Source organism: Thermobia domestica, chromosome 7 (genome assembly GCF_964235325.1).
Source record: "Thermobia domestica chromosome 7, izTheDome1.hap1.1, whole genome shotgun sequence".
In the NCBI taxonomy this organism is placed as follows: domain Eukaryota; kingdom Metazoa; phylum Arthropoda; class Insecta; order Zygentoma; family Lepismatidae; genus Thermobia; species Thermobia domestica.
The window spans coordinates 41870078-41892744 of NC_137460.1; the positions used below are offsets into that span (position 1 = coordinate 41870078).

At 35.7% G+C, this 22667-nt stretch overlaps 1 protein-coding gene and 1 non-coding gene across 2 annotated transcripts in view; one reads left to right on the forward strand and one right to left on the reverse strand.

The window, feature by feature from the left end:
- Positions 1-246: 246 nt before the first annotated feature.
- The window catches only part of LOC145690031 (uncharacterized), a 162968-nt gene continuing 140547 nt past the window's right edge, over positions 247-22667 (reverse strand). The window contains exons 5-7 of the mRNA XM_081764529.1: positions 19393-19434; positions 16582-16683; positions 247-988 (exon numbers count right to left, since the gene is read on the reverse strand). Coding sequence (XP_081620655.1) covers positions 716-988; positions 16582-16683; positions 19393-19434 — 417 coding nt within the window. The 3' untranslated portion in view covers positions 247-715. The remainder of the gene's footprint in view (positions 989-16581; positions 16684-19392; positions 19435-22667) is intronic.
- TRNAR-UCG (transfer RNA arginine (anticodon UCG)) lies at positions 15953-16026 on the forward strand. Its single transcript has one exon. It is a non-coding gene; the product is annotated as a tRNA-Arg (tRNA).

Here is a 22667-nt window from a genome sequence, read left to right on the forward strand (position 1 = left end):
GGTAGTTTACCTGTCAATGATAGCACCAAATTCATAACGATAGTGATGAAGAAGATTCTGTTCTGTGTTTTATGCGGCTTGATTCGTCATTTGTTGAAAATATATGTTACAAAGATGCATTATGATTATTAGAGATACATTCAAAAAAATCACACCAATCTGTCATATTATACCGCATATCTATTCAATTTTCTTAACAGAAACTACATTTTCCATAGATAATTAAGTTCAGATGGTACATTGCACTCAACGTGGTTCCACAATGACATTTTGCACACTTTATCATTTGTCCTCGTGTCTGAGATTCCATACGTAACAACTCAATATAAAAGGGTATTCACAAAATGAAAGACAGCCAAACACAACATTCCACAATTGAATTCACATTCTCACCCACATGACAGCGCCTTTTCAAAGCGTGGAATTTCCCCTATACGTTATACACTGAAAGAACCTAACAACTTGAGTTATACCATTTTTTTTTTTCTTTTCGGGAGTTGTAGTAGTTGTACTATATATATATATATATATTACACGTGTGTATGTATATATGCTGAAGAATTACTTTTGTGTGTCCTCATTCATCGTCCGTGATTTATTACGAAGGCATGTTCTTTTTCTTAAGTGAACCCGCACAAGACTTGCAATGCATACACATATATAAACTGCTAAACTCTCATCAATTCAATACAAAGCAATTCATAATAGAATGCGTTTAAAAAGTGGCCGCCTTCACTGCCAATAAACACAGAGTAGCAGGCCTTAATGGGAAAGGAACCTGTGCGGTTAATCTTACAGCAAAGTCACCGGGCATTGTCAACAACGTTGGGATGAAAATAATGCATCTGATGAATGGCTTAGAACGGAAGCAGCATCTGCTTTTAAGTATTTGTTCATCCCACTCTCTCCCTCTTTCCTCCAGGGCGTCGCAAGACAGAAAAAAAAAATCATCTTCTCCAGGCGTGATTTCCAGTAGCAACTTCAGTCGCTGTAAAGATTTTAAACACGTCTGTTAGCAAGCATCTTAACGAGATATGCTGTAGAAAAAGAGAAGGATAAAAACTTCGCCATGAAATTTTAACATTCATTTTCTCTTCACAAAACGAGGGGTGGAGACAATTGTGTTTTTTGGACGAGAAGAAGAATAAAGATTCTAGCTCCCCGAGAAACAAAAAGCTCAAGATCCATTTGTGGGGTCCTCCAAAAAGGTTCTGGAATGTGGTAATACGTGACCCTTAGTTAACGAAGATAAGAGAATGTATCATATACTGTGTATATAAATATACAGAGGACGGACATATAGGGCGGGAATATGTAGTTTCATATCTCTCATGAAATACGAGCCTCCTGGTTTCATAGATCATGGGTTAAAAATGGACCGCGAGGAGATGATTTAGGGGGCTTCAGATTGAACGGCACATCGCCTAGCTACCGGGGCCGAGACTCCCGCACTCCTGTGTGCGCTAAGGACCGGTTCTGTATCCCTCTGTTTCATCACAAATGAAGGTTCTTTATAGTGTTCTCCCAGTGCAGACGTTGTCTGTGCTAGGCAACTTCTGGTTGCGTGACCCCAAACAAGAAATCATCATGCCGTGTCAAACCAGTGGGTGTAAGCTTTAAACGAATACTATATATATTGCAAGCACCGCGACGCGCAGAAGCAGGATCACTCCCGAGATACGAACCGCATTCCTCCACGTACTAAGATGTCTTGGTGTAAGAAAGAAAGAAAGAAAGAAAGAAAGGAAAAAATCCTAAAAATACCGTACTCAACTTGTGTGGGAACTTCGTTACGTGCAAGTCTTTTCCCCTTTACTAGCAACTAATTAAAATCAAGTAAGATACAAAACATCCACATATTTATACAAATCATAATTCATTTTCAAATTTTGAAAGGAAAAACAAGTAACCAAATTACAAATATTTTGTCCATGGAACATTATATAACTATGAGCTATTTTTATTTATGTATTTATTTACTTATTTGTATCACACACTTAATATGTAAAAGAAGACGATACCATCGTTGAGTGTCACGGCTCTACCCACGAAATTCTACTTTTATTCATTTTAAACTAGATTTCTAATTTTTGGTTTCACAATTTTAAATGAGAAGAGTTTTCTTCAAACAAGCGTTTGTAATGTTCAGCGTTACGTTTCATTTAGATTCGACACAATTTTATCCAGTTACTAAAACGCGAAAATAATGTTTTAAAACAACAGCTGGATTTTTTTTTTTTTTTTTTGATAAGTGAATGGCATCGAACAAGTTATCATAGTAAAAAGTTACTATGTATTTACTAATCCATGGATCACTTGTTGAAATTTTCCCCGTATTTTCCATACGAGTAACGTGCCTCGCCCATCTCTGGTGTTCTGATTTTAAAATTCGTGTGATTACTATTGGTTGTGAAAATAATCCTTTTGAAAATGAAATGAAATCTGTAAGTTTTACGTCCCACGGTTATGCCGGTTAGGCTAAAAGAGACGGTGATAATGAAAGATGAGTGAAATGAAGAAAGTGGGAGGAAACGGGAGAACCCCGAGAAAACCTACGGGCACGGTGTTTAATAATCCTTTTGAATATCGTCCAAAAACTACATTTTTTTATACGAAATGCAAAGGTGGAGACACAGCTGAATACTTCTGCAACACCGACTCATAAAAGGATGTGATATGAATTAGTGATGGGCAAAATCGGTTTCCAGAAAAAAAGAAAATTGAAAATCAACAGCTCGGTTTTCTGCTAATCCAGTTCGATTTTTGACAGAAATCTGTTTCAGTTTTGCACCGAAACCTCTCTCTATTTTCTCCAAAGAGTTTTCAGTTTTTACCGAAAACGGTGTGATTTTCACCGAAGCCGGTACTTGTTCTTGTTCTTGCAGTACCGGTACTGTTTCCCAACAAGTTAGAGCCCTCCTATTTCAAGTGTGCCCCTGTTGTCGATGTGTCTTTTCCCGTACCTGCCTCGAAAAAGGAGAGAGAATTTGCTGTGACCGAGATCCTTCAATAGCTCAATGCGAACAGGGTTGTCACATTGAATTATTTCACGGACTTCGCTGTGCACTGTCTTGTTAGCCTAGCCTATTCTAAGTAGCTCACGGTTCTTCACTCGCCAAAACAAAACGATTGAATGACAAATTGGCAACACAGCAGAGGTCATTCAATTCTTTCCCCAAAGCAAAGGGGAGGTTTCTTCCGTAAGAGGGTGGGGCCAAAATATGTTTCACATATTTTCCGAGGGCACACTTGAAAAAGAAAAGCTCCAGAGAAGAAGTAAAATGTTTATGAAAGAAAACCGAATCGCTGTTTCGGTTTTCCCTTAAAATCGAAAAACCGGTATTTGCGTTCATCACTAATAAAAACCGGTTTTGCGGCCGGCTTTTACTCCTACATTTCACCAAGTGCAAGTACACCTTGCTGAAAGAGGCTGGGACAACCCCTTATGTGTATTTGGACAATATAAAAATTAGATAAATTTCCACTTCATTGGACATCGAATATGAGTTGTCTTGTTGGTAAGTAGAAAGCTCACCAACTATGTCACCGCATCTCTATATCCTTTCACTTCAACCCCCCCCCCTCCCATTTGTAGTTTTCTACATACCTTTTCGACTCTACCCTTTACTACTTTAGTATTCATGAAATACGAACAAAATCCCCCAAATTGCTTTTTAAGAAAATCGCCCGAGAAAACACCCCCAAGAATAAATTACCCTGTATGGGATTTTTCAGGCCAAATGAATTATGCCATATTGTCATGTTGGTAATTTATGAAATAGCCTTCGTCCGAGAAAAACTCACCTCCAAGAGAATAAATTACCCTGTATGAGATTTTTCAGGCCAAATGAATTATGCCATATTGTCATGTTAGTAATTTATGAAATAGCCTTCGTCCGAGAAAAACTCACCTCCAAGAGAATAAATTACCCTGTATGAGATTTTTCAGGCCAAATGAATTATGCCATATTGTCATGTTAGTAATTTATGAAATAGCCTTCGTCCGAGAAAAAAAAAACATCTTCAACAGAATAAATTACCCTGTATGGGATTTTTCAGGCCAAATGAATTATGCCATATTGTCATGTTAGTAATTTATGAAGTATCCTTCATCTTAGAAAAACTCACCTCCAAGAGTAAACTACCCCTTCTTGGTTTTCCCCAGAGAAATGACATGTATACCACAGTACAGGGTTGCTAATTAAATATTGATATATGAAATATACACAAAATCGTTAGAGCCATTTTCGAGAAAAATTACAATTCCTGATTTTCCCTCATCAGTAATCTATTCTTAATTTTGGGATAAGAAGAAAACTCGAATCTTCCCCTGGAGAAACCTATAAAAAAAACCGTAAGTTTAAAATTTGATGCGGATACAGAACGTAAAACGTTAGGATAAATGGGCTATACATTCAGATAAGGTAGAAGCAGTTTGAACAATGAATGTGGTCATATCATATAGAACTATGTAAGGTCATCCGACAGACTAAAATGTTACACTCATCCACTCCTGACTATATATATATATATATATATATATATATATATATATATATATAAAGATAAATTCAAGACGGTGATTCATTCAATACATTGTAATCACTTCTCCTATTCACCTTTTACTAATTCAGCAAACTGAATACATCTTATCGTTTTAATGCACCTAAACACACACAGTTTAAAATGTTTAACAATGGGAAGTACAGAAGACTAAACACTACTGTTCAAAGTACAGATCATTCCAAGAAATCCTTTCTTACTCCAATTTGATAAGAACTGAATGCATACGGTCAGCACATTGACTTCATAAGTAGTTTATAGTTGTGTAACCTGATGCTGCTATTAGCTAGTTAAGATATCTACTCAAAAGATATACTGCGAATGTCTGAAACATAACGCCACGCTTGTTTATAGTTGTATGCAAACTTGATAAGTAACTAGATAATAAGAATAGAAGAATACATTGCAGTGAACTACTGCATGTATATCGTTGATCCCAGGACCCCGTTGAATGGTAACGGTGTTATTCTCCTTTTTTTACCCATTTTCCCTTAGCACCATTTTCCCACATGTTTTCCGCTGTAAAAGTCTTCACTGTAGACAATATTTCGGGAAGAATTGGTCAACTTGTAATGGCATTCAGGTATTTTACATTAATAATAATAATAATAATAATAATAATAATAATAATAATAATAATAATAATAATAATAATAAATAATCTATGTAAAAACAATTTCTGTTGTTGAGAGGTATAACAGCTTAATGTGGAATTTAATATGAGTTCCTGCAGGAATCTATGTGAGTCTCCCGTGTTGAAGGCGCATATCCTAACCATATAACCACAAGAGAATATAATTTCTACCAAGTGTTACATGAGAGACATTATATTTTCATATATTCATTACATAATGATGTAGTTAATTCATTACATTATATTGTTTCTAATACTAGCTGAAATGACCGTTCTTCGCATGGGCAGAATAGGTTTGTGGACAGTATTTGAACCCAATTCGCACTCCCTTCTCATTAGTGAGTCAGAGTAGGTGGTAGATTATGGTAGATCGTAGGTCAGTGGGGGTCACGATGGGTCATGGGTCAAATTTATATTGACCCACTCCATCTCTGTTCTACATGTTCCCGAAGGCACAACTTTCTTTGTCTTTCTGCGATGAGCCTTTATAAGTCAAAAATTTTCTGCAGGAATCCTGCAAAAATTTTCTGCAGAGGACACACTTGTGATTGTTAAAAATACACTTTACGCGACGTAAAACGCAGTTCAAACTATATTTATGCGAGTCGTCCATACATTTAAGACACCTACACACAGCAGGCATGTTTTTATACTTTTCTGTTGGCTATTTTTTTTCTCTTGCAATTTTTCTGCACAAGCGTGGCAAATTTTCTGCGATCATATTGCAGATCGCGGCATATTCTGCTATGGGGTACATGTCCAAGTATATGATGTAGCGATCACCCTTGGCCAACACTCCGATTGGACTCAATACGGTTTCATGCTCACTGCTCCACAAGGAACAGATCTAATTAATTTGTGTTTCGGCATCTCACGTGGTTCTTCTCTGATGGCCTAACAGAGGTTAGAAAAAAAAGTCCTCATACAAAATAGTTCTGTCTGCAAATCATGAATCTTGCCTGTCTAAAGATGATGATACGCCTTGGAAACTGAAACTACGTCATTTGGATCCAGAAAAATCACAAAACTGTTTTGTCTTTTCAAAATACCAGAACATTCAATCACCGATGATCGGAAAATTTGGATTAAAATTTTTAAAAGGCAATAGTAAAAGAAGAGGAAGAGAAAAAAGGGAATTAGGGCCAAATTAAGGGTATAAAGAAACCAAGAGGACAAAAAGGTGGTATAGATGCTGGAAAACCGGTTTTGTTTTTCTTTAAAAAAACAGGATTTCCTTTCTCTCCAAAGTAGTTCTGAATTTTTTACTGAAACCAATGCGACTTTTCACCAAAGTAAGTATCTGATGTTCTTAGAGTCCTCATTCCCAAACAAGTTAGCAAAACGGAAAACAGAACCGTTTTTTTTTTTTTTTTAACAGGTATTTTTGAAAATTTTCAAAAAAAAAACATTTTTTTTCGAAAAACCGAAAGAAAAACTGTTTTTGTGGGTAACACTACATTTGACACATCGAGTACTTTCAGAGAGTGCGTCTAAAAATCCTACTCCTTTAATAACATTTTGTATATACTACATCAAGCCCACTTTCTAAACTTTTGATCATCTTTATTGCATTTAACTTAACCACTAACATTTAACATAGTGGACGGAATATTTACGAAGTCTAATCACTGCGAAATTAAAATACTGCTAATTTTACAGTAATTATGTGATATCTTCAAATAGGTAAAATATAATCAAAATATGGAACAAGAGCGCCCTAGACAATACTATTTTGCATGAGGTACCGTTATCACGAGTCACCTAGTTGCTCCCCATTTGCAGCCATTTAGAAACGCGAAAATAGATATCGATTTTCTAAATAGCTGGAAATCGAAAGCAGATAAGTGAGTCATGATAACGGTATCTCATGTAAAATATTGTTTAGGGAGCACTTGTTCCACTTTTTGATTATCTTTTATCTATTTAAAAATATCACATAATTACTATAAAATTACGGTGTTTTAATTTCGCTGTGATGGGGCCTCTTAAGAGGGTACAATTAAAAAAATGATGCTATTACTGCGACTTCAGCCGCAAGTAATTTATTCTACTACAGATCTATTTTAATGCGTAACTTGTAATTATAACGGAAAATTATAGTATATATATATATATATTTGGACATACAGCAATACAGTAGTTCCCGGTATACGTCTTTTATCCGTTTCAGATCCTTGGACGTATACCAAACATTTTTTTCCATAACACATAAAGGAAAAAATATTAATCCGATCCTATTTTTTTTAAAAAAAATCCTATTGTTATTGGCATTATTATACACTAATGAGGTTGTATATCTTCTCGTCCTACTTTCAATGCGAAGGTAGGACGAGAGGATATTTTCAAACCGATTATAGGGAACGAAAGTCTGCATAAGGAAAGTAATGACAACGGTGTTAGACTCGTGAACTTTGCAACATTCAAAAACCTTATGGTGAAGAGTACAAAACTCCCACATCGCGACGTTCATAAATACACTTGGACCTCACCAGACGGAAAAACACATAATCAAATTGATCACGTTTTAATAGATAGAAGAAGATAATCTAGCATAATTGATGTCCGGTCATTTAGAGGGGCTGACTGCGACACTGATCACTACCTAGTAGCAGCGATAATAAGAGAGAGATTATCGTTGAACAAAGGAAATATTCAATGTCTGAAAACGGAGAGATTTAATGTAAAGAAATTAGAAAACAGCCAGGTAAGACAGGAATACCAGATTGAAGTTTCGAATAGATTCTCAGCTTTAGAAGATTCGGAGTGCACTAGTGTTGAGGATACCTGGATTGAAATTAGAGACAACATTAAAATTTCAGCAAAAGAAAAATTGGGATACGCGGAAATACGTAGGAACAAACAATGGTTCGACCAGGAATGCATTAAACCACCAGAGAAGAGAAAACAAGCAAAATTACGTTGGCTACAAAATACGAATGAAATAACTACACAAAATTTCGTACACATCAAGCGGAAAACTTCCAAAACTTTTAAAACAAAGAAACGCGATTTTTTGAAAGCTAAAATTAAGGAATTTGAAGATAATAGCAAAAATAGAAACATTCGGGACATGTATAAGGGGATCAATGAATTTAAGAAAGGCTATCAACCTCGTGCTTACATATTAAAGAAAGTTGACGGAACAGTTCTCACGGATACAGACAGCATCTTAAATAGATGGAAAGATTTCTTTGACGATTTGCTTAACACGCAGCCAAAAACTAATATGCGTGGAGAAAGGGAGTTACACAACGCAGAACCGTATATTCCAGAACCGAACCGAATAGAAGAAGAAAATGCTATAAAGAAATTAAAGAAACATAAATCTCTGGGTGTAGATGGAATTCCGGCTGAGTTAACTTTAGCTGAAGGCAAAAAATTGTGGAACAAGATACATACACTCATTCTCCTTATCTGGAACAAGGAAGAATTGCCACAAGAATGGAAAGAATCAATCATTGTTCCAATTCACAAGAAAGGTGACAAAACTGACTAATAATTATCGAGGCATTTCTCATGTCAACATCCTATGAAATCCTGTCAAACATTTTATTAGCAAGATGACCCCATACGCAGATGAAATTATTGGAGATTATCAGTGCGGATTTAGACGAAATCGATCAACCACAGACCAAATATTTACCATTCGCCAAATACTCGAAAAGAAATGGGAATACAATACCCCGGTACATCAACTATTTATTGATTTTAGAAAGACATACAACTCGGTTAGAAGAGAAACATTGTGCAACGTCCTTACAGAATTTGGAATACCGAAAAAGCTAATTAGATTAATTAAGATATGTTTAAATGAATCCCAAAGTAAAGTCCAGATAGGAAAATTTTTGGCCACGAGCTTTCACGTCGAGAATGGCCTGAAACAAGGACATGCGTTGTCGCCATTATCATTCAACTTTGTCCTTGAATACGCTATAAGGAAAATCAAAGATAGCAACCAGGGCCTAGAGTTGAACGGAGTTCACCAGGTTATGGCGTACGTTGAAATAAATTTAATAGGGGATGATAGAAGAACAGAAAGAAATGCAGAGGTCCTATTAAACGCTTGCAGTGACTTGAGTTTAGAAGTAAATGCAGAGAAAACTAAATACATGGAAGAGCGTCGAGACCGTAATACGGCAAATTATGGATGCGTTAAAATGTTAAATAATACTTTTGATGAAGTGGATAGTTTCAAATATATAGGATCAATATTAACAGATAAAAATCATATTTACGAAGAAATTAAAAGCAGGGAATTCGTGTTGTTATTAGTTCAAAATCTCTTGTCGTCGCGAATTCTGTCGAGGAATTTGAAGCTTAAAATATATAAAACGATAATCATGCCTGTTGTTCTGTATGGTTGCGAAACATGATCGCTTACTCTGAGGGAAGAACATAGACTGAAAGTATTTGAGAACAAGATCCTGAGACGAATATTCGGACCTAAGAGGAACGGGAATGGGGAATGGTGGAAACTTCATAATGAGGAAATACATAAATTATACGGTTTACCAAACATTGTTAGAGTCATCAAATCTAGGAGGCTTAGGTGGGCAGGTCATGTAACCAGGATGGAAGGAAGTTGAAACGCTTTCAAAGTCTTGACTGGAAGACCCATCGGAAAACGACCATTAGGAAGACCTAGGCGCAGATGGGAGGACAATTTTAAGATAGATCTTGCAGAAACAGGAATACTAAGTAGAAACTGGATCCAATTAGCTAAGGATAGAAGTCAGTGGAGAGCTTTTGTGAACGCGGCATTGAACCTCCGGGTTCCATAGGCCATAGAGTTAGTTAGTTTTAATGGGGTTGTATAAATACACTTAAACATTGTTTTAAAATACAAAAGTAATTAGATTAAATAAATTAAATTTTACTTCACTCCACTTTTCTGAGAAGGGTCGAGTGCCTACTGAAATGGGAGAAGGAAGAAAGTTTGTAGTAAAGCTTCAGGAATCTGAAATTATGTTCTTTTCTCTCACTTTCTTTCTTTTTTCTGTCTCTTTTCACTACTTGATTTGGTTGAAGTGAGGTTCACAAAATCTAACTTTTTTTTTCTTTTTTGCTAAAAATATGTCCAAAGAACTTTGTTTCTACATTCTCTTTAGTAATAGGCCCACTATTTATTGCACATTCTTTACGGGTATACGTACTAAACATTGTATTTACCCTACGGTACTGAAACTCGTGGGCAGTCGTGGCTTTGTCTCAAGAGAGGTAAACAAGGGTAGCGCGTGGTAAATTGACTCATTTTTATCCAAACATATTCCAGCAGGCGATTCGTATTCCAAACAAAGATTGTATATCAGGCAAAATTTTTCGTGTCCACACAGGACGTATACAAAATTGGATGTATATCGCGCTACAACTGGATATTACTTGCATTATGCTAGTATCTTATTATGTTATTAACAAGTGAGATAGTTACCTGTTAGTCACAAAAGAAAATGAATTGTAAGTTTAAGACATTAAAAAAGTACGATTGGAAACAGAAATAATACAGAATGATACTACACAAGCTTAGTTGCCCTGAAGAGAAACTACATGAGGAAATTTTCAAAACGGAAAACTAGTTTCAAATGTGTTTATTCAGAAATAGTTCAACCGATTATATATATATATATATATATATATATATATATATATATATATATATATTCCTTTTGCTATGGTTATATTATATTAACGGAATATATTATCTCTTGATTAGAAAAAAAAAAACTGGAACATACATGAAAGCAAACTTGGTCGTGGAAACGTATCGTATTAAGGGAGATGAGGCTGATGATAATAATAATTCTACTCGTACAGAACTGAAAACTGCTCGAAGCAACAGAGAGAGAGAGAGAGTTTGGCTGAGTGATGCTCAAAACAAGAGCTGGAGGAATTGTTGCATTGGATGAACTGCCGGATTGATATTAATTAAAACGTCCACAGGCATACATGGGGCATGGAAGCAAACCAAACCTGCCTGGCTGCACCCTCTCTGGGGAGCGGTTTTCCAGCTCGGTCGTGGCTGATTAACCCCAGTGTTGATTTAATTACCGACTTGGTAATTGGTGTAGCTTCTGTCTGTCCGATCCCTTCATACTCCCCCTCTCCTACTATGTTCAATGCAATATATATATATATATATATATATATATATATATCCAATCCACTAGCACAAATTCTCCTGCATATTCATACTTTGGTACTGATGTGATGTGATGACAAAATCCCCCACCCATGGCATTTCTCTGCCTCAAATCCTCCAGCCCTGTCTCTTTCTCTCTCTCTCTCTCTGTTGCCTATATCTCCAACCAATCCTGCAATTTCCTCTCTCCGCCCTCCATCTCTTGTACTGGTTCTCTCTCTCTCTCTAAGGCCGAGGTCGCTACACCAAAATGACGAATGAACTTTGCGGTAAAACGTTCCGAGCAGAAATGTTTGTTTCTCTTCCTGTTATACTACATTATCCTTATTTCTTCCAACTGAAGAAGTTAAGACCTATCCTTTTACGATTCACGAGTTATCTTCAAACACAGTAGACTCAAAAACAACATGTTGTTTACATGCAAAATGTCATTTCAATTAAGAACCGCGGTTATGTAATTTTCTTCACTTTTTTTTCTTCGGTAAATTATTCCAAATATTAATATAAGCAAACAGAAAATACCGCTACCTTAATTCGTTGCTCAACTTCCAAATAAAGACTCTGTTAATTTCTTTTCAACAGTTTCGATTCTACGACAGAGGTTAGTCGTTTAATTTAAGGCTGTCTCTCAACACCGGAATGCATAGAACTTTCCTATATGTTTCGTAACTTTAAAATAGACATATTTGTTTATTAATTTGAATAAATGATCCTAGGACATTGCTTATTATTTGTTATATTTAGATGTGAATAGTTTATGATAATTATTGAACAATTGAAATGGTTTTACGGTTTTTGGTAAAAAAAAAAAATAATAATTTACATGCATTTTAATTATAATTACAATAAGTTATATAGAATTGAAAAAAAAGGTTACAGAAATTATGAATTAAAACAATTAAGCTTGTTTTGGAAGAAGACTTTTATGCATGGAACTTTTTGTGTGTTGCTTTTTAGCATGATTAACTGAAAGTCATTTACAGGATAATTTGATGGTATAAGCTTAGGTTTATCCTGACAAGGTTTTTTTTAAATTTAGTGGTTGATAGTTTTGAGTGACCGACTGACTTTTGTTTACTTACTGTTTAGTTTAAACACCTCTGGTTTTTGGCTTTTTACCTGTATAAGTTCCTTGTTTTGTTTTTGTATTTTCGTTATTTTTACTTATATTTTTTGATTTCACTTCCTTGAAAGTGAACTTGTTTATGGAAACTTAGCTTGTATATTTTTATTTTTAATTTAAAAAGTTTATATATATATATATATATATATATATATATATATATATATATATATATATATATATATATTGATGTGTTCGAAGTTACATTACATTGCCTCTTCTGGGAAAGAAAGAAAAAAAATCAAGTGCTTGTTAAAGTCATTGGTTACTACTTTGCTCTCTTCTTACTTTATTTTTATTATTATTTTTATATATATACACATTGATGTGTTTAAAATTATATTACAATAATAACATCACATACTTCTTATTTTATACATTTAAACTATTTACTTTATACATTTTAAAATTTGTCCAGGTATTTGTTATTTTTACTGCTGTATGTTCATTTTTACTTTTCTTGCAATTGAAAGCTGAAACATGGCCTGGATTTCGCAACAGCGGAAGGTTCATTTTAGAGCTAGACAAGGAAGTTTCTTTGTCGAACAAAAAATTCTTTCTTTCGCACATTGTGTCGAAGAATTTGAAGCTTAAAATATATAAAACGATAATTATGCTTGTTGTGCTGTATGGTTGCGAAACATGGTCGCTTACTCAGAGGGAACAACCTATACTGAAAGTATTTGAAAACACGACCCTGAGACGAATATTCGAACCTAAGACGGACTAGAATGGGAAATGGTGAAAATGTCATAACGGGAAACTGCATACTTTCTACCGCTTACTTAATATTATTAGAATCATTACGTCTAGGAAGCTCCGGTGGGCAGGTCATGTAGCTATAATGGATGGAAGTAGGAACGTTTTGAAAGTTTTAACTGAAAACCCAATCGGAAAAGTATCATTAGGAAATCCTAAGCGCAGATGGGAAGACAAGATTAAGATGAATACCTCGGAAATAGGAATTAATCCAGTTGGTTAGGAACGTAAGTCAACGGAGAGCTTTTATGAATGCGACATTGAACCAGAATATTACATACATCGCCAAATATATATATATATATATATATATATATATATATATATATATATATATATATATATATATATATATATATATAAAGAAGATCAAATACGGAAATGGAAATATCGTGGTAGATCTCAACACCTATTTCAAACTTACAGTGCTCAAATAAGAAAATCCACAGGGGAAAACGAAACCAACAACACTGAAGTGGTGAGTATCGAATGCCAGGGTTATGAAAATAGTGATGAAAAATAGGTTACAGTGCCATACGTAAACTGCTTATCCACGAAACTAAAAAGGATTTTCCGGTATTTCAACTTAAAAATTGGTTTGATCTCTCCCTCCGAATAAACAAAAATCTGTTTCGTTTCACAAAAAGTGTTTTGTAAAAGACCTTGAAAATCCGGCTATATGCAGGGTGTTTCAAAACAATACCGACAACGTTTGGGAGGTGATTCCCGACGCCAAGATAAAGACAAAAAGTATAGACCAACCTGGGTTCAGAAATGCTTCCTTTCGGAGTTATAGGCTGTAGAAAGCATAAAAAAATGAACTTTAAAGGTCCCTGGCTCCAATACTATGGGACGTACCGTAGTCGGGTCAAGACTTTATTTAGGAACTAGTATATGCCCTATCCAAATATCCATGTTTCAGAATCCTGCGGTACTTCCGCAACAAGTTTTATGAAGGTAGTTGGTGAGTACTTCAAATTATATGCCGTAGCGTTCGAGGGGGACACTTTAAGACAATTTTCTTACTCCATATACGATACGAACATGAAATTATAAATGAAACATCAAACAGGTTCATTACATTACGTAAACAAAACAGCACACAAAGGTAAATAAAACAAAAATGAGTCGTGGGCCCATTTCAGTAAAAAAAGTCTACTACTATTAGGGGCCCTAGAAATAATATTTATCCGTATGGCTTTGAGATTTGTCAATATTGTCCCCTTAATTAATTTATCATGTATGGAACGGGACCATGCGCCTAACTATAACAGCCCCGCAGACCTTGCCGTGCGGGAGGGTCCATAGACTCCGGGGGGCCATAAAGAGCAACAATGACTAGTACATTAGCAACAATGACTAGTACGTAAAAGCATAGAACTATAGCGTCGAGCTATCGAAGTCACATAAAGAGAAATTCACCTTATAGAGGTAAACTTCGACTCGTACAGGTTCGTAGATATGAAAGTTCGAGTTATCGAGGTTTTTAAATATGATTATGAAACCCTTAAAATTAGTCCTATCGAGGTTGTGATGTTTAAACATTCGACTTATAGAGGTTATTTTAACATTGAGTGTTATGAAGAGTTCAAGGGAATGTTTAAAAAATCGAGTTATCAAGAAATTCGAGTTATCGAAATCCAATTGTATTAATATTAACGAAGCTAACACACTCAGCATAGTAATTATATTTGTATTTATACGCCTGGTGGTGTCTAATTTCTAATATATATATAGGAAATTTTGTTTCTCGGGGAACATAGATCTATTAGATTTTTTAAAAAATGTCACAAATCGCGTATGTCATAAATCATGTCTTACGCTTAGCGTAATTCAAATATATTCTTAGTCTGTATAAAAAAAAAAAAAAAAAAAAAAAAAAGGAAATCCCTCACGGAACATAGAATTAAAATACAGTCATACAGTCATAACAATCAGTTAACCTTTTAACCCCCTTTATTTTCCAGATAGTGTATTGCCACTTATGAATCAAAATTCATATCTACATTCATATTTTCACGCTTTGGAGACCGAGACTTTCTCACAACGTAAGGTAGCTGGAACCGGGCAGATTTTCAGATTTTCAGCAAAGTGGATATATACTATTTTAAAATGTCTGTAAATGTGTCCTTATATTCCTAGAAAGTTGAAACAAAAACTGGATATACGGAATAGAACAGATTTTCAGAGCACGCATGCATGACATGGGTTCACTGCCTCAGAAGGAAGGGGGAGGGAAAATTGAAATATTCAAGTATTTTTCACTAACAAATGGGATTTTTCCCACTGTCTCCAGGCAACTACGCAATACATGTAACTGAAGCTGATTGACAGAGGTAATAACAATCCGCATGGGCCAAAGGAACGTTTACACACAGAAATTACATTCTGTTCCATAAATAGTGAGTAATGAAAAATTAGTTTTTTTTTTTTTTAAACAAAAAGAAGCGACCATTTTCCCCTTAAAAAATGTAAGAAAAATGTTTTGGACCTGATAACATTAAATACTGTTTTACAAGCATGTATTTAGAAGACATTTAAAGCATAGCAAGAAATGGAAAATATGATAGTGTTTCCAAGGTAACTATATATAGTTACATGATACCATTCGCGTTACCTGAAACTAATTATATACACAGTATACAAAGGTAATTATTTGATAATCAAAAGATTAATGATAAGCTCTTAAGGTTATTAGCTTATTACATATGTGATGCAAACTCTTTCATGGATAGTGGCCCCGCGTAGCGTAGTCGCTAACGCTCTCGCCTTCGGTGCGAGCGGTCCCGGGTTCGATTCCCGGTGGGGGCACTCATTCGAAAAAGTAAAAAACGCTTTTTCAGGCCAGCCTGAATGAGGTTTTCCTGGGCTTTCCTCGTTCACACCAGGCAACTAAAAAACCCATCCTTTCTTCCTTTCCTTTCCCCGGATTGTGTGCTCGCTGAGGGACGTGAAGGGCTAAATAGTCTTAGATGCCGAAAGACCAAAAATCTAAAATCCTATTCTATCCTATCCTATCTTTCATGGATAATAAGTTAAATAGGTGACGGATCGAGCTAATGTTGTAAATAAGAAATCACTGAAAACAACCCACAATGCGTGTGTGAAAAGTGCTGTGCAAGTATAAGAAAAGTTCTCTCTCCGAAGCTGTCAGGCTAATACATAATTAAACTAATGAACAAAACCCCCTGCTTTACCTGCAACCCACAATACATAGATGCAAAACTGGTTGCCCGCACATAAGGAATGTATCTCTTCATATCGATCAGGCTAATACCACCAACAGAATTACACATCTCCCAACTTGATAAAGTATCTTATAAATGAGCACACAATAATTATAATTATTTTAAAATCTCTACTTACCTTCATCCTGACGAATCGTGGATTCTCGCCCGCAAGTTTTGCCAGAGCTTGATAATCACCTTGGGCAGCACGAACTAACCACTCTCGAGACTTTGGATCCAGCTAAACGGAAAGCCCAAGTTATAATAGAAAATACTACAAATAATATACGTACTAAGAAACTACCAAACTGCGTTAATTTCACTAATTGTCCACAGTACTGCGTTCGCAAAAGAACTCTACCTAACTACATACTGCATTCGGACTCAATAAAGCAGCCAATATTACACTAACTGGAAAGTTGACCATCTCTCTATAACTTCATCACACATGTTTAATTTGGTCACATACATAGCAGAGGGTGATTTACTTTACAGACTGACATTTGTATAAGTAGATACCTTCACTGAAATTACTAGATGGTCAAAATACAATGGGTTACACTGTGTTGTATACAGACTTTTTTCGAGCTTTTACGGACAAAGAGCAACCTTGGGCTCACAAAAGCGGTGAGTTGTTCAAAGTGTTGGCATCATTATCGTGCACTGAGTTCCTCGTTGATAACTTTATAGTGCACCCACTGAGTTCCCTACTGATAGCTTGACCGTGCACTGAGTACCCTATTGATAGTGTAGTAAGTTCTCTGTTGTCAACTTAATTATGCAGTGAATTCCCTTTGCTAACGTTATCGTAAACAGAGTTCCTTGTTGCCAATGATAGCGTGCGCTGAATTCCTTAGTTGCCAATAATAGCATGTGCTGAATTCCCTTTTGATAACTATATCATGTACTGAGTTCTCTAGTGATAACTTTATTGTGCACTGTGTTATCTTATTGATAATTTTATAGGGCCCTCAGTTTCCTGTTCTCTACTCTATTATCGTGCACTGAGTTCCTCGTTGATAACTTTATAGTGCACCCACTGAGTTCCCTACTGATAACTTGACCGTGCACTGAGTACCCTATTGATAGCTTTATAGTGTAGTAAGTGCCCTGTTGTTAACTTAATTATGCAATGAATTCCCTGTTGCTAACGTTATCGTAAACAGAGTTCCTTGTTGCCAATGATAGCGTGCGCTGAATTCCTTAGTTGCCAATAATAGCATGCGCTGAATTCCCTTTTGATAACTATATCATGTACTGAGTTCTCTAGTGATAACTTTATTGTGCACTGTGTTATCTTATTGATAATTTTATAGAGCCCTCAGTTTCCTGTTCCCTACTCTATTATCGTGCACTGAGTTTCCTGTTGATAACTTTATCGTGCCCTGAGTCCCATGTTGTCAAATTTATTACGCACTGTGTTCCCTGTTGCCAAATTTGTCATACGCTAAGTTCGTTGTTGTTAACGCTATCGTTTACTAATTTTCCTGTTGTCAATGTTATCATGCATTAGTTTCCTGTTGCCAAATATATCGTGAACTGAGTTCCCTATTACCAACTTTATCGACACAAATCGAAACCGTTCTACCAAACGGCTGACTGATCTGATCTTTCCTAAATTTCTATATTCCACCATTACTGAAATCACGCACTAGAAACAAGAATGTATTTGCAAGGTAAGCAATAACAGAACATAATGGTAACACTACACTTCATTCTCAGAAGTTATTCCCGAAAAAAAAAAAAAAAAAAAAAAAAACCACCAAGCAGATTAAAAGTATTGAGTAATAAATAAAATGCTTAAACAGCGATTATTTCTTGATTCAAGTCACTCAGTACAATATTTTGTATTCTCCTTATTATACTTACATGTACACTCATGTCCAAAATTATTGTCGCATATCTATAACTGTCTTCTTGTAAGAATATAATTTGATAATGATTTTGCAGGCTACTGTTAATACTGATACTACGTGTATAATCGGGAAATATATATTTGTGGTAAATCTCATAGGAAAAGAATTATAAACACGAAAATTAGAATGAGTAAAACAAAATGTTGCTAAATGAACAAGAACGTTTTATTTTCGTTTTATTGTTCTTATTTACTGCTCTTTTGACATGAACTTTGCCACATACATGTCTTTGCCGATTATACACCTACTAACATTATAAGAAATACCGGTCGAATTCGTTATCAAATTATATTCCTACAACAACAAAATTTATAGACATGCGACAATAATTTTGGACATGAGTGTACGTGGAGCATGTTATTTAATGCAAATAATTTCTATTTTTTTTAAAAAAAATCTCAAACCGTAAGATTCCGATATTTGGTGGGAACCAGAGCTAACTACAGTGACAATGCGAGATTATTATTAGTTTTATTATATATGCTAATGCACTGCAGTATTAAAGTTAGCAGATTTGTGTCCAGATTTGAACATAAGTTCTACTTTTGCCTATTTAAATACGCCTGCCTCGGACCTTAATATCTGATTAAAAAGGATCCAGCCCGGTTTTTACTTCACCCTGTATACTATTCTCGAAGACTTTTATACTGCATAAGCAGCCAGAAATAGAAATTTAAGAAATTGTCCTTACCTTTTCTTTTTCTCTTTACTTCTGTAAACATGCATTTACTTCATAACACTAAGTTTGTTTTTACGTTACCAATAAAACTAAATGCAGTTCTCATTACATTTTTGCTTGCGAACTACTTCGAAATGCGTTGACCAACATCAATAGTTTTCTTCTTCAATAGCGTACACAAACTTAATATTATATTGTACCGGAAACTGTACTCTAAACTGGTCAATTAGTTCCGAAGTGTTTCACAAAAGAACATATACGTGGAGGTATGAACATTTGGCAGGCAACTGAAGTACATATTTACATTTTTTTAATGCTTGAAGTATTAACAACAAAGAATGATTATTTTACTCACATTAACAGAAGAAACTGACGCCGTGTCATCCTCGTCTTGATTCTGAAATAAGAAATTAGAAATAATAAAACGATGTTAACAGTTCAATGCATTGATTCCACCAAAAAAAAAAAAAAAAAACATAATTTTCTATTTTAAAATGTACGTTAGTTTATTTATGAAACCAAATTTTTCAAGGTTTCTTCAGTGTTAACAGATTTCTTTCTTTTTTTTTTTTTCCACTTATCTAAATCTGTCATTTTCAACTCAATACCTCGTGATGTCACGTTTTCTTCCTACCAATTCAATAGACACAAGCAGCAAACTAAGAAACCTAACGTTGACAAAACCAGTTGTGACAAGCAAACAAAAACATCGGTAGTGAAGTCACTGACTCTGCATGAACCAACTCGAAAAATTCATAGTACTTAATCGTACACTACCAACACTTCACTACACTTTTCGTCCACCTATCCCTACGTCATGCTCTGGCGTCTACAGTACATAACCCAGTTGGAAAAGACTAATACAGAAGATCCGAGTGAAAAGACCTGTTTTGACGTCACATATCACTTACTTGGAAATGACACAGACGTTCCTAGCGTAAAGATATGCTCTATCCTCACACACCGGACAGTCGCAAATGATTGATACAGATGGTCAAAGTATAAATTTGTGCTCTGGTGTCACATATCGGACAGTCGGAAATGACTGATACAGACGATTCAAGCGAAAATGTGTGCTCTATCATGAAACAGTAGTCACTTGGAAATGATTGATGATAATTCTAGCGTAAAAGCGTGCTCTGACGTCACACATCCGATAGACGAAAATTATTGATATACAAAATCCGAGATAAAGGCGCGCTCTAGCGTGAGCGTAAATGCGTACTTTAGCGTCACAAATCAGTGGGATGGAAATGATTTATACAGACGATCTGAGCGTAAATGTGTGCTGCCGTAGCACGTCAGTCTGCTGGAAATGATTTATATAGACGATCAGAATGTAAATGAGTGCTCCATCGTCACACATCACCTAACTGGAAATGATTCATGCCGATGATCTGAGCGTAAATGCGTGCTCAGTCGTCACACATCAAGTCAGCTGGAAATGATTGATGGAGACGATTCGTGCGTAAATATGTGTTCTGTCGTTACATATCAGTCAGCTATAAATGACTGATGCTGATGATCCGAGAATAAATGCGTGCTACGTCGTCACAGATCAGTCAAATGGATAACATTGATCCAGATAATCCGAGCGTAAAGGCGTGCTCTGGCATGTCATACTGGACAGTCGGAAGTGGCTAATACGAATGGGCATTTTACACCGGGAAAACATTATCAGCAATGGAAGATTAACGGCACTGAGAAATGTTTGGAAGTGGGTAAGTTCAAATGTTACAATCCCAGTATTCACCTGATGGAACCGACGGCTAACGTGGATTTGACCTCTGAATCTTTCGATTATGAAATCTGAATGTTGAACTACTCCATCTATGCGACTGTATTACTTTAGACTGCAGAATAATGCCAATTCATGATATCCAAACTATTATATTTGTTTCTTACTTTCTTTATTTGCAGTTCAACGTCCATAACACAGAAGCTAAATTAGATGTGGACCTGCAGCTTAATGTAGAATGAGTAGAACACGATGTTGGCACCCAAGTCTGGTACTGGACCAACACATCATGAAGCGATTTAGTGAGCTACTTGAATTAAGATGTGGTGAAATTCAGTCTATAAAAGAAATAAGACGCCGGGAGATGATATGATGACATGTCACACAGTCTTTCGTGACATGTAAATCCATGCGAAATATCATTAGGCTGCAATATGGTGTGTTAGAGAAGACCCTGTATACAAAAGTCTCTTACTCTGTCAGAGTGACTACACGATTAGTGTAAAGTACATTTTTACTAACGATCAAGCACGGTTTTCTGTGGAGCGACGAGTCCTAACCCAAAATAGTACCACTCTACAATTGGCTTCAAAGGTCTCTGTAGATTCGTCGTTTTTCTCAAAATTTTCAAAGTATTAAGAACATGAAGAACAATATGAAATTTTATGTATTCAATCGGTTTGATATTTATAAAATACTGCAGTATGAAACAAAATGGCCAGTGTTGTTGATGTATATTTTTTTTATATATATATATCTCTGAGAAATTTGCACATTATGTTGCATAACGTATTAACAAGATAAACAAAATTAACGCTCATACAAACAAAATATACAGTGCTATATCTTTTAAACAAATTTTCTTGAGTGAACGTCGATATAGCCTATATGGTCTGATGATCTGTGCACCTACCAATACACCGGATTCAAATCTCGATCATGGTTCTACATTAATGCGAGTAGTATGCCCTGTCCATAATTTCGCTATTGCATAAGGATAGAAAACAAAAACTTCACTCTAGACTGAAGAGATTTTTTTTAGATATAAACTGATTTTAAACATATTTTCCTTAAGTATACGCTAATGTGGTGATTCCCAAACTTTTTTTCAATCCTGGAGTACTTTTTTGAATATAAATGTATTACGAATCACTGAATGAGAGCTTGTTGCATTTACAATATGCATTTTTTCCCCAGTCTTTTCTAGTTACTTTCCGGAACATAGTTTAGGAGCTGTAGCTCTAACGTATAAAACTTTAAGCACATTGCTGTTGGACAGATTAAAATGTAATGAAACATAAAACATATTTATCTCGAATACGTTAAAATGGTTAATATGTAGTGCTATAGAATACTCTCGAATACTTGATAATCAAAACAATCAAAAGTTTAATATTCTCTTAGGTACAAATAGTGTTGCCCATGAGACGAGACGAGACGAGACTGAATTTTCATGTCGAGATACGAAATAGGGATGGCTAGAACCGGTTCCTGGTAGAACCGGTTTTCGGGTCTGAATGGATCCGGTTCCGGAACCGGTTCTTCGGATCCAGGTCTGGAACCGGTTCTTCGGATCCATGTCTGAAACCGGATCCGGAACCGGTTCTGAAAACCGGATCTCCAAGAACCGGTTCCTGGTGGAACCGAAACTTTGTGACCATCCCTACGCTAAACCCGAGCTGCTGGCAGGCTGTGAACAGTACGCTAGATGAAATGGTGGAAGCGACAGGCAGGCACCCAGGCGGCGGCAGCTTGTCTCATTTGGCTAAATAAACTGGGTAACTGGCAATCTTATTGGCTAAACAGGCAAACTGGCCAACTCATTTGGCTAAACACCCACTGGGGGCACAAGCAACAACCGGAACTTTGTGGCCATCCCTAATACGAAACGA